This window comes from Emys orbicularis, chromosome 11 (genome assembly GCF_028017835.1).
Source record: "Emys orbicularis isolate rEmyOrb1 chromosome 11, rEmyOrb1.hap1, whole genome shotgun sequence".
In the NCBI taxonomy this organism is placed as follows: Eukaryota; Metazoa; Chordata; order Testudines; family Emydidae; genus Emys; species Emys orbicularis.
In genome coordinates this window covers 71,639,168-71,651,342 of record NC_088693.1, presented here as the reverse complement: position 1 = coordinate 71,651,342, position 12,175 = coordinate 71,639,168, and the positions used below count along the sequence as shown (strand labels likewise).

The 12,175-nt window shown below is 46.8% G+C and overlaps 1 protein-coding gene across 2 annotated transcripts in view; it reads right to left on the bottom strand.

Moving 5' to 3' along the window:
- Positions 1 to 12,175, bottom strand: part of TRPM8 (transient receptor potential cation channel subfamily M member 8) — a 73,256-nt gene that overhangs the window by 12,946 nt on the left and 48,135 nt on the right. For both annotated transcript variants that reach the window (XM_065413047.1, XM_065413049.1), the window contains exons 17-20: positions 12,067 to 12,158; positions 9,878 to 10,019; positions 7,494 to 7,665; positions 6,242 to 6,419 (exon numbers count right to left, since the gene is read on the bottom strand). In XM_065413047.1, coding sequence (XP_065269119.1) covers positions 6,242 to 6,419; positions 7,494 to 7,665; positions 9,878 to 10,019; positions 12,067 to 12,158 — 584 coding nt within the window. The remainder of the gene's footprint in view (positions 1 to 6,241; positions 6,420 to 7,493; positions 7,666 to 9,877; positions 10,020 to 12,066; positions 12,159 to 12,175) is intronic.

Below are 12,175 nucleotides of genomic sequence, written 5' to 3'. Positions count from 1 at the left end.
AAAAAAGGCACCCTGTGTAAAGACTAATGAAAGATTAAATGATGTATGGAGCTCTACCTACTTGTGCCAGTCTGGCTTTAGGGGATGTTCTTCTAGCTTTGCCATACCACACAGGCTGCCCTATAGCTAGACAATGGGTTGCATGAATAATATTTGCCAACTCTTACAATTTTGTGCAAAACTAAAAAATAGGCTGTTTGCAAAGCCTGCAACTCCTCCGAGTTTATTATAAGGAGTAGTATTATAGGAGCCCAAGTCATGGACCAGAACTAGGTGTTATACAAACAAAACAAAACCATGGTACCTGCCCCAATCCTTTCCCGAGATATTTCAAAATGGCTCTTTCAAGAACTCTTAATAGGATCTTCAGAAGGTTAAGATAAACTTTAACATTTCTATAATCTAGTGTGAAATATCCTTTAGTTTCCAGCTCTCTAAAAAAATTAATTAAATCCTTAATTTTGCTGGCAAAATGTTTATATTCCTTGAAAAGAGGAAATCAATAATGATACATTTTGACTGAGTTGTAGCTCTCGTATGGTATGCCAGATGGTGGTTGGCATCTCCATGATATTTACTTATATTTTAATATCAATTTTAAAGACAGACAGGATATGATCTACATTATTCTTTCTCTATTGCTGGAGAACCAGTCAGCCAGCAGCGTTATTACAAATTGACAGATGATCAGAGGAGGTGGGGAACCTGGGAGAAGGAATCACACATTCCATTAATAGGTGTAACTATGCTCTGCTTGTGGGTTCCTCGACATGTTTTACACACACAGGTCTTCACCCAGACTGCTCCAGGAGCCCCAGTTGGCCCCAAAACAGATCATAAGCCAGCAGCCAGAACCACACTTCCCACCTACCAGAGTCCTCCCTGGCCCCAACAGACTGCAGACAAACAGGCTTTGCAGCATGTGTCGAGGATCGACAAGCTAGGACAAATGTCAGACCAGGTTTCACACAGACTTTCATTTTCTGACTAGCTCCAGTCCATTCTGATTTTACCAAAAGCAGTTCATCCATTACTAAAATAGTCAATACTTTTAACTCTGTTTATCTGAAAGACCCACGACCCTAAGGATTTGTGATAAGGTGAAGAATGACTGATAGCACATTTCAGATGTCAGACTTACCTGTCAGGCCAGTCTAGCCTCCTCAATGCTAAACACATGGGTAACTCCCATCTAAAATAAAAAGCCATTAATATCTCCCTAGAGAAAGTCTCTTGAGTTCTTCCATTCATCCACAGATGATACAGCATAGTGCTTGTGCTACAAGTCAGAGTGATAAATAGCAGGAACATTAAGGCACTAGTACACTGAATGCTTGCTACAAATCATGCACCTAGAGCAGCAATTCTGGTTATTATTGAGTCATAAAAAGAGCACATTAAATAAGAATGTATCCATCTGATCTGGTGGATTGTACTACCGGCAAGATCAACTGATGGAAAGCTCCAGCTCATGGTTAATAAAACATTAATCCAGATTTTAAGTCCCTCCTAAACTGCAGGGGTTTGAGTCCAGCCCAGAGAGATGGACAAGAGCTACAACTGATGGATCCAAATCTGAGTTGGGATTTAGAACCCATCCCAAAGGTGGGGGGGTGGGCTCTAGTTTTGGAAGTTTAACTCCGCTGAGATCAAATGTTTTAATTTTGGGAAGGGACTGAAGGCAAACTTTTTCAACAGCACCTATGTGCCTTAGGAGTTTCCATACCTGTAGCACTCAATGCCCAAAGTCACTTTTGAAAGTGGTAACAGGGTGCAAATTCCAGCAGCCAGCAGCAATAATCTTGGAAGATTAAAGTCCTAGGGTCCAATTTTCAAAAGCACCTCACCGATATAGGAGCCCAACTTTTCCCAGGGATGAAGAGTCATTTAAAGTTGTTAATGAAGTAAAGGCAGTTAATCATCCGTGATTACTGCTTCTGGCCCCTGGAACAGACACTCAGTACCCACCCCACAGCTAACTTCCATTTATCACTTCAGGCTCTGTTTGTAAGCAGCTGGCCTGTGCATGGCTACTTTCATTTTCCTCTGCAGCCAGGTAACCCCATGGCTTGAGCACTGGAACTGGATTTTTTCCAACCATTCCAGTGTCAGCGTTCACCTCCAAAATGGGAGTAAGAGACACCTCTCCCTGATGGGCACAATCTGAAATCATTTGGCAAGCTTTGGAGGCAGTTCTGCCAGACATAGGGAGGCCTGTGGGAAAGTCGGTTGGTGCCATGTTTTAAGTCATTCTCATACAGTAACTACTGCATTTTAAGCAGAATGCAGGGCCAGTTGGCTGTTTAGGAAGTGGCTTTATCCCTATTCTTGCAAGAGACTCAGTGAGGCCCTTTACCTCCATCAGAAGGAGATGTAAAGGAATCTGAGGGTTCAGGGGCAGCAGAAAGACACCCGACCAGCCTCTGCATATTTTCCAGACATCCCATATCGATTTTACTGACATTGCAATGGCCACTGCACCCCATCAGAAAAATACAAGGAGCTATAAAACCAAGGGGTGAGCTAACTACACTTGCAATGTGAAACAAAATTTGTTATAGGAGTGTCAGGGAATGTGGCAGCAACAGGAAAGTGAGTTTCTTCTGGGAAAAAGTAAAATCATCAGATGGGAGGACGCCACCAATGCGGAAAGATTACCTGGCAAAGAGCAAAAATTGATGATCGAAAGAACTGGGCTTGAACAAACAACATTAAGACATGGTAGCTCCCAGAGTGCACAGAAGGGATAAGCCTGAAGGAGCTGATTGCCCACTGTTCAGCCCTGAATGTGAAACAGCAAGTGCTGTTCTTCCAAGTGAACAGCAGGGTTGGGTGATGAATGCCCCAAGTGGCAAGGAGAAGAGAAGCTGTGAGCACACACGTTGTGAATATAACTTGATTGCACTTTAACTCCTCTAAAAGTTGCCCACTCCTATACCACTGTAATACCTGGGGGTGCTGAAACTAAGACATCACAGCCAGCATCCAACCCTGCTGGACAATGGACAGCCAGCCTATGCAGGGATGAGGAAGAGGGTGTGACAGTGGATCCGTGTGCATGTGACTATGGCATGGTTTGCCAAGACTCTCTTATTTTAAAGCTAAGGTACCATTTGATTTTGACTTGCTAGTAATCTTTGCACCAGATGCAAGAAATAATCTATTGGTTTTGAAGTGTCAAGTGGCAGAACTTCTGGTCACAAGACGTGAACTTTCTATCAATATCAATTATGTCCGACTTTGTCATGCTCTCCAATATGGATGTGCAAATCCCCTTAAAGTCACTGGCACATACATCTCTCAGGGGAGCCTATGAGCCTTCTGATGTATACTTAGCAAATGTTAGAGGCTTCCAATTTCAAATGAAAAACATTTGTGAGCAGTGATATTGAACAGCAACAAATGTGCATGTTCTTTTGGAAAGAAAGGGGCCTTTCTGTTAGATATTGACTTACACTGCGTGTGTGTGTCTGAGCATGAGAAGCAGTAAGAACCTCCTCATACCCCTCTCCAGATCTTGAGTTTGGATGTGCTTTGGTACCAGTTTGGTGCTGTTATAGAGCAGTACCAATTACAAACCCACCTCCAGGAGCAAATAGAGGAACAGGGAAGGAATTGTGGGTATAGTTCTTTTCCCTGGGAGGCTTTTACGGTAAAGCAGCCACAGGCCGTCCCCTTACAACGGGCAGTGTCATTGTGGCACTAACTAGACCAAAGGATGGTTAGCTACTCCGTGAAATGCCAATTGTGCAGAGAGCTGTACCTCATCAGGGTCCAGTTTGTAACTCTTGTCTTGAATTGCTGCAGGTAGAGGATGCTGCTGAAGGTTATGGTGGATGTATTTTGTTTATGGTCACGGCGTCTACTATCTTTAGATGTCTATGCCTTCTAATGTATTTTATTGCCCTTGTCCATGTAGCTGCAGTGTACGGTGCGGTAATAGGCGCTAGGTGGTTTTCTAGTTTGTAATTTTGGAACAATACAAATAAATATGAAGGAACTGAAATGACAAGCACACATGTAAACAGAACGTAGCTCCTGCACGTGGCCAATTCTATCCCTCCCCCACCATTCTCCACTTCTCGTAACCCGCTGCCTGGGAAAGAGATTCTGGATTCTACTCCAACTGCTGCTACCACCCCGTGGCCCACGGTGGCAAGGAATGGAGGGATTTTTAACTCCCCAGTCTGCTGAGCAGCCCTGTTGGGACTCAGGAGAATCCTAGCCCTTACTTTGGATCGAATCATTTAGTTGAACGAGTGGACATTTGCGGGAAGTATGACACCTCCCCTACAGATCTGAGTATTGCATGTTTTAGTCGGACCACAAGTATGTATTAAATTCAACATAGTGCCTGCTACCCATTACTGGAGCAGTCTGGGCGTGTCGGCATTCAAAGGGTTAATAGGACAGTAATTATACAGGTGTAGAATGTTACACAAATACCGCATTATCATCCACGCTGAGGATGATAATGTAACAGTCCTGAAACAAACAGAATCAAACCCTCTCAGCAGATCCCTTGGTTAATTCAGACCTGATCTGGCAGCAGCTCTCCTACTCCCAAACTCTCCCTGAGCTCTATGGACATGCCGTAAAGGAAGGCACTGCAGGGCTGGATCCCAAGCTTACGATAAACCACCAGGGATAGCTGAAGAGTAAGGACAGTCTGTACTTAATGCACTGCACTGGGATTCTTCTGCCACTGACTCCCTGGGGGACTTTTAGGACAGTCCCTTGGTCTCTGTGGCAGTTTCCCCATCCATAAAAGGGGACAATAATACTCCCCTCCTCCCACCCCGACTTGCTAATTAGACTTACGCTCTTTGGGGTAAGGACTGTCATACTATAGTGTGCACAGCCCCCAGTATAATGGGGCCCTGGTTTTGGTTTCGGGCTCCAGGTGCTACTGGAATATAATGATTATTTATTTAACAGAGAGTTACTTGATCTACAGCACCATGTTTGGAGATTTTGATTGAAAAGCATCATGGGCCTAAGCACTCAGATTAACCTAGGAGTGGCAGACTGAACTCTATATCCCACCACCACCTAAAATACAGAGAATGAAAGCATTTTAAAGGGCTAAACCCTCCACTCTCCACCCTAAAGGCTAAACTTTCTCAACCATGTAGGACAGTAAGCCACCCCAGCCCGACTCAACCAGTGAAGACCTACCCAGATCTAGGGTCCAGGTCTGGTGCAGAGTGCAGCCTCTGCTTTTCCCACCCCAGCTGCAAACATGTGGATAAGGAAAGGGAGGGGCCCCAGCATTGGCACCACCCCCCTGTATTCCGCTGTCAGTGGAAATGGGCTGGCAGGAAGGGGTGAGTAAGCTGCAGCCGCCTTTCCAAGCTGCAGTGAGTAACGCTCAGAGGAACGAGCTGCAGTTCCTTCCCAGGGCTTCTCCCAGGACAGCATAGCTACACAATGCTCCTCGTACAGGGCTGAGTGTAAGCTCGCCATTCTGCCCTCAGTTCCCTACAATCAGGACAAGAACCAAGCTGTCTTCCAAAAGAGGAGCACCAGACATGTGCAGGTCAGTTTGTAAAGATCTGCTCCTCCGGGAGGAGAGGTGCTACATAAATATGAGTTCTAAGTACAAACAGATGGTCAGTGTATCTAGTAAACCTGAATCTGTGGCTCCTGCAGATGCTGCCTGGATATCGTACTGTCCCTCTGCTGACTTAAGTCGCTTGCTGGCTCATGAGTGAAGTCATCAAGAACATTGCTCTTCATTCCCGTGAAACAGCAGGATTCTTATCAGCTCCACGTCCTACTGGCTCACAGAAACAGAGAGGCTCTTGTGCATGTCACGTCACACTATTGCACATGCTTCTCATTCATGTGTGTACTTGCAGCACGTCTAGCACTTTAGATTTATTGATGGCAAGTCATCTGAAGGAGCTGGGATTTCAGCAGAGCTGCCATTTTTATTTTGCCGAGGTTGGGAGGTTCTTTCCGGTAACGAGGCAGATATTTAATTTATGGGAGGGGCTTTCTTTTAGGCTTGAAAACCTTGGTGCTGTCCCGCTAAACAGCACACTACACACACCCTGGTCTCTGACGTTCTCTGGTGAGTGTTAAACCTGTGGAGTCTAACACAGGGCTTTCTCCAGCTTTTCCACTCCTTAGTAGACTTTCTAAGAAGGAGGTTCCCTCTTGGACCCATTTTCCCTTGGTCTGGCCATTCTGCAGACTGCAAGGGCCACCATCAGAGAATCGCTCATCTAATACATACCCGAACATGGCAACCAGCAGGTTAACCAGGAGGATGTTGGTGGAGAGCATGTAGATGCACACCAGGGGGATGGTGATCCACTCCGGGAAGCGGGGATGGTTGTTAGCATCCAGTTCTACACACAAAGGTTTAGACTCATTCCCGGAGAAGGTGCAGCGATCAAAATTGTATGTGGTACCTAGAGCAAGAGGAGAGAGTGAGACTGCGGGGGCTGTGCAAAGGAAGCCTTTTGCTCTCTGATGTGTCCATCGGGGATTTACCCCAAGACCACCCACTGATGCTACCGTTTAGTGTAAACAGATGAAATGCAATGTGCCTGGGAGTAGACTACCACTGCTTGAAACCAGCGTTAGTGCCATCAGCAGTAGCTCTGCCTGTCTGCACTAGGCATTTACAGCAGTGCCCTGGGCTGCAGTCATTGCTGGCCAGACATCAGTGCAGCTGCACTAGGGCCGTCACTGCAATGCACAGGGGAGGGCAGACCCGGCCCTCCAGTTTATATGGAGATGGCGGTTGCAAAGGGCAGCTTGTGAACTAGAGAAATGAACACGGCAACGATATTCCATTAGCACCGAACACACCATACGCACATGTAGGAGAGTGCGCCAAAAAGCTCTGGCATTAGCCATTTAATGTCAGACAAGTCAGAGAAAGACTGTAACCACCACCACCCCTCCCTCCGATACTGGAATGGATTGCATGGGATGAAGTCTCGTGTGAAAACCCACCTTCCTGCTGTTTGGAAGGAAGGGGTCAGGAAGGTTGGAGCAGGAGCCTGTTGGGGGGCTGATTGGAGTGAGTATGAAGGGGCTGTACCAGGTGCCTGGAGAGAAGGGCAGTGGGAACCGGAGGGGCACATTGGAGCTGGGCCAGGTCTGGCGAAGTGCTGGGTGCCAGATGGGAGGGGAGTGAGGGCTCCTGTAACGGGGCCCAATTTTCAGAGGGCTGATGAACCACATCCCTCTAAGGTCTCCAATCACGCCCCCACTGTCATCGGATGCCTTGGCCCCAGCCACTTATAGTCTATCCTGCTTTAATACTGGCTTGAACAGTCATTAAGGGTCAAATCCTTCAAGCAGCTGTCCATGGGCAGACCCGCGTCCCTGCAGAGCCCCACTCCAGTCAGCAGGGCTCAGTATAAACACAGATCCAATGCAGGATCTGGCCCTAAGAGACACTGTGGGCTCCCTAGCTGAGCCAAACGAGTGCAGCCCCCCCCTGCCCAGGGGAGGTACACACAGAAGATGGCTACCATCAATGTCATCAGGGTACTGGCCAAACATGGCCAGGTAAGGCTCGTAGATAACTGATCGGAAGATCCATTCCCAGCGGTACTCATTCTTCCTCAGGATGCCCTGCCTGGCCACGCCAAAGGCCACCATCCACACACCGAAGAGGAACAGGAAGAAGAAGACATCAATCATCTAGAAAAGGAGGGTATAAAAAACAGATCAGTGCATCATCCACATTCCTGCAGCAAGTCACAATGTAAGGAGGCCAGGAGTTTGTTCCCTGTGAATTAAACAGAAGGTTGGGAACTGATGTGAAAATCCAGTCACTTGGCAACACAGTATAGCCCCATTTTCAGATGGCCTCCATCCAGTCTCAGACGGTGTGCTCGAACTTAAGTGGTTATAAGATCAGTGCCTGATCCAAAGCCTATTGAGATCAAAATCCCATTGACTTTCATGGGGTTTGGATCAGACCCCAAAATCTACACATGTAAGTTCTGTACACAGGTCCAAGATGAATAACTGACCCGATTCACACTCAGACATAGGTTTCACGTATGCAACATTTAAAACAGCAAAACCGGTAACCACTTCTGACAATTTGGTCCTGGGCACCTTGAAAAAGAAATGTTCATTTTCTAGATGCCCACAGGTGATGGATTGCTGAATTCCTTCCCCTTGGTGTTCCTGCAGAGACTATCGACAGTGTGTATTCCAGGAAGCAACTTTCCATTTGATACACCCACAAATGACAAGCGTTCTCTTGTCTCCTCTCTCCTCTCCCACCTCCTCAAAATATTACCTCTTTCCTCCAAATACTGGGGATCTGCCATTTGAGAGACTGACAGAGAAAAAGAAAAAGAAAAATCACACAAAAGAATAGCCCCTACATTGAGGAGGCAGTAACAGCATCCTCCTATCCCCTGCCACCCCACCCCTTCCCCGCTGTAGGCCAAGAGGCCTGCCTTTGACTGCCGTCTGCCCGAGTTAAGATGCCAGACCTTTGTTTGCTCCACCCCTTGTGAGAGTCAGGGCGTGCTAGACTTGTACTTGTTGTCAGTCCCAGCCAGGGGCCTGTGGGCTAAAGCCTGTGCCCTGCTCTGCCCTGCCCAAAGAACCAGAGACTAGACTGAGTGTTTGCTGGCTGCCTTAGCCAGGGGGTTTAGGCTAAAGCCTGCTCCCTGCTCCGTCCCACCCAAAGGGCCAGAGATTCAGGCTATGAATTACTGCCCCCTCCAACGTGGCGGCTGAGGGTTACAGACTGCTCACTGCTTCGCCCTGCCCAAGAGGGCAGGAGCACCAGGTTGTTCCTATTGGTTTGCCTCTGCTTGGAGGCTACAGAACTATAGACTTCGTACGGCTCGGCTCCGCCAGCAAAGCCCAAGTCTGAGGGTTGTTGCCTGATACAGCGAGGTGGAGCGGCCTCCCTCCCCACTTGAGAGTGAGGGACCACTACAAACCCCTTATTTAGTAAGAGCCCAGTTCTGTGATCCTTTGTCACCAATAGAAACTGGGGGGCCAGGATGACCCGACCACCACAGAAGTGGCAGAAAAATGGAAGCCAGAGATGTAGCAATTCTTTAAAAACCTCAGTGTTAATTTCACCTGCATGTACATTCATTTGCTCTCAGTGCTATTTCTTCATAAGTTCCCCAGGTTCAGTGCACCCCAGGTGTTATCAAAGCCTCTTTTCCTTTCCTGGGAAGTAGACAGGCCCCAGCCTGTGTGCACAATCCAGTATCTTTTTCAGCTCACCGTCCGTACTCTTGGACCGAGAGCTCTCTCCAGCGCCCCCTTCTCTGGAGCTGTTCCTTCAGCAACATGCCCCTCCTCCTGCCACCACTGAAGTGAGCCAAGCCACTCCCCAGTGTCTCCCCCTCCCAGTAGGCTTTGCCAGCGATTAGTAGACAGGGCTCTCTTTCCCCACTCTAAAAGGGAGTGAAGTCAGCAAGACCACTCCCTAGTCCAATTCCTGAAGCAGGCAAACTCCCAACAGCTGCTAAGTCTAGCTTCTCAGAAGAATTGAGGTTTTCCTTCCTCAGCCATACCCTTACTCGTGTTGAGTAAGGAATCTTCATGTGAGTAAATGAGTTGGGCTGCAAAATCCAGCTCTGAAGCATTTAATATGCCCTGAGGCTGAAAGGTGCTGTGAAACCAAGCTCGTTGTCTTTCCAGCGTTAACTGTTCATTCAGAGGGACCCCCACCCCCACCCCATGCAGAAAGCCAATACACAGTCCTGTACTAGTTATGTCCCTCTTCAATCTCAATTAAACCCTATTTTGAGGATGTATGTGGGGTTTGGGCCTTGTGCTGGCTCTCTGTACAGGGGGGAATTTCACTCTAAGAAGAAAAGCTTGTCACTTGGTTTATTTAGAATGTTATGAACAATTGCCCGTGTCTTACCATCCTCTGAAGCATAATAATTTTTGGTCCTAGATTCCTGCTAACTGTGAAAATGTGGATCAGCCTTAGAGTAAAAATGATGTAGTCCAGGCAAAAAATGACTCGCCCAGAGTACCAGGAGTTTTCATTGGAGGAACGGAGCCTGGGGAAGAAAAATAAGTATAGTGAAACATTGGCTAAAGTTCTGACAAATATATATTGAAACAGCCTAGTCCCATAGAGTAGAACCTGGTTAATCCATGCTTACTTATTTGCACACTTTATAGTCTTTGCAACAAAAGTTGGTGGTCTCTTCTATCCTCTTAGCAAAAGTGTAACAACAGATGCTGTACAGGTCTCATTCCTTTCATTTCTTCCCCCCAAAATATACCACAAACTTTTACTAGTGTATGACGACAGAGTAACATCAATAACTGGAACTACAATTGACAAAACAAGTGAACAAGGTATATTCCAGGATGTATGTATCCGTGCCTGTTCATGTACTTGCCCCGTCATAGAATCCAGTCTGTACACGGGAGTGAGGTTCTATTGTATAGTATATTTAAATTACAGCAATCCCCTAAACCACACTAAAAGGCTATTAAGTGAGATTAGGTGTGGGACAATCCAGAAGAAAAACCAGCAGCTTCCCACACAACCCTTTCATGACCAAGGACAGACACCTGAATTCTGCTACGGAACAGGAGTCTCCATTCCCATTCTATCCTCTTGGCCCCTTTTTCTGAGGCTGTCAAAAGGTACAATTAAGTTGTAATTATGAATCTTTTAACTGACAGGGATATCTGTCCATTAGAAACCAAACTAACAACACTAAGGGCCCAATCCAAAGCCCATTGAAGTCAATGGTAATCTTTTCCACTGACTTCAGTGGAAGCTGGCTCAGGCCTCAAGTCGCTTCACACACCGTACATCACTATCAGCTGATAAACAGCTTTCAGCCACTAATAAGCAGGGGGGAAATTCTCACTGGCAATCCAGAAAGCTTCATGCCCCATTACCAGTCAGCAGAGTCATCCAGTTTGTCTCAAATGTTAAATGGGTATCCGGACCTTTAAACAAGGTCAAAGCTGATGAAGCAGCAGTACAGGATGGAACTAGACAAGGCTGCTGAGGCCAGGTCTTGATTTTGCAAAACTAAATCTAAACCAGAGATGGTTCAAATGGAAGGGTACCTTACTCTGAGCCACCTACCTTTGTGCAGGGGAGTGTGGGAGATTTGGGCTTTTGCAAAAACTCAAGACCGTAGCACATAAGCATCAGTCGTGCACCCACCCAAAGAGCAGAGATCCTCAGGATCACCCATCAGTGCTACTGCAGTCAGGAGGACAGAGGTATTTCCACGGAGCATACTTCAGGCCTCATTGGGCCCAATTCTGACCTTAGCTACACCAGCATAAATCCAGAGTCACCACACTGACTTCAGTAGAGTGACACTGGATTCACGCTGGTATGACTCATAGCGTTTGCGCACACTGTGGTAGCGGAAAAGACAGCGGGCCTCATGAAGGTTCTTAAAGAGAAAGACCGGCACCCAAAGGAAGGCTGGGGAGCTCATCCTCAGGAACAGAACGCCAGGTGTTTGGCAGGGGAGGGAGCTGAAGCTGGGGACCTCTGCCCACTTGGCTTTTGATGGATGCACATCAGAGAAGGCTGAAGTAGCAACGCAACCCTCTCTTACCAGGAGCTACAATAGATACTTGGTGAATCAGGAATAGACACTAGGGTCAGACAAATGGCTTGAGTCAACATCTAAACCCCTCAACTAGCTCTGTGTGATTCTGCTAAACCATACCCTATATTTCCTATAACTCTGGATCTAACTGTGCTGCTGGCCTAGAAGGGCTCTGAAATCCAGGAAAACATCCTCTGAGTCCAGAGAATGTGGGGTTGTTGAATTCTGACTGTAGTAGCACCCAAACCAAACTTCTCTGGGTTAATCATTATCTGAGCAGGAGAAAATTTCCTCAGCACAAGTTCTCTTCAGCCCACGAGATGTTCTGCAGAACCAGTCTTTGTGCCTTGGAACCAAAATCCACAACCTTCTATTACTTTAGGAAACATAACGAGTTTGCTAGTGAGTTCAAGTGACTTGGTTCATCATCTTCTCACAGCCAGACACACACCATACCAGTACCTGGCACTGAGGAGAGCCATGGTAATATGCCTTTACACTGAACACTACTCACCTGAATATAATCCCTGTTATGAAGTAAAAGATTCCAAGCGTATCCATGATGTTCCACAGATCTGAGAAATATTTATTCCCATTCATGTACCACTAGAAAGGGAAAAGAG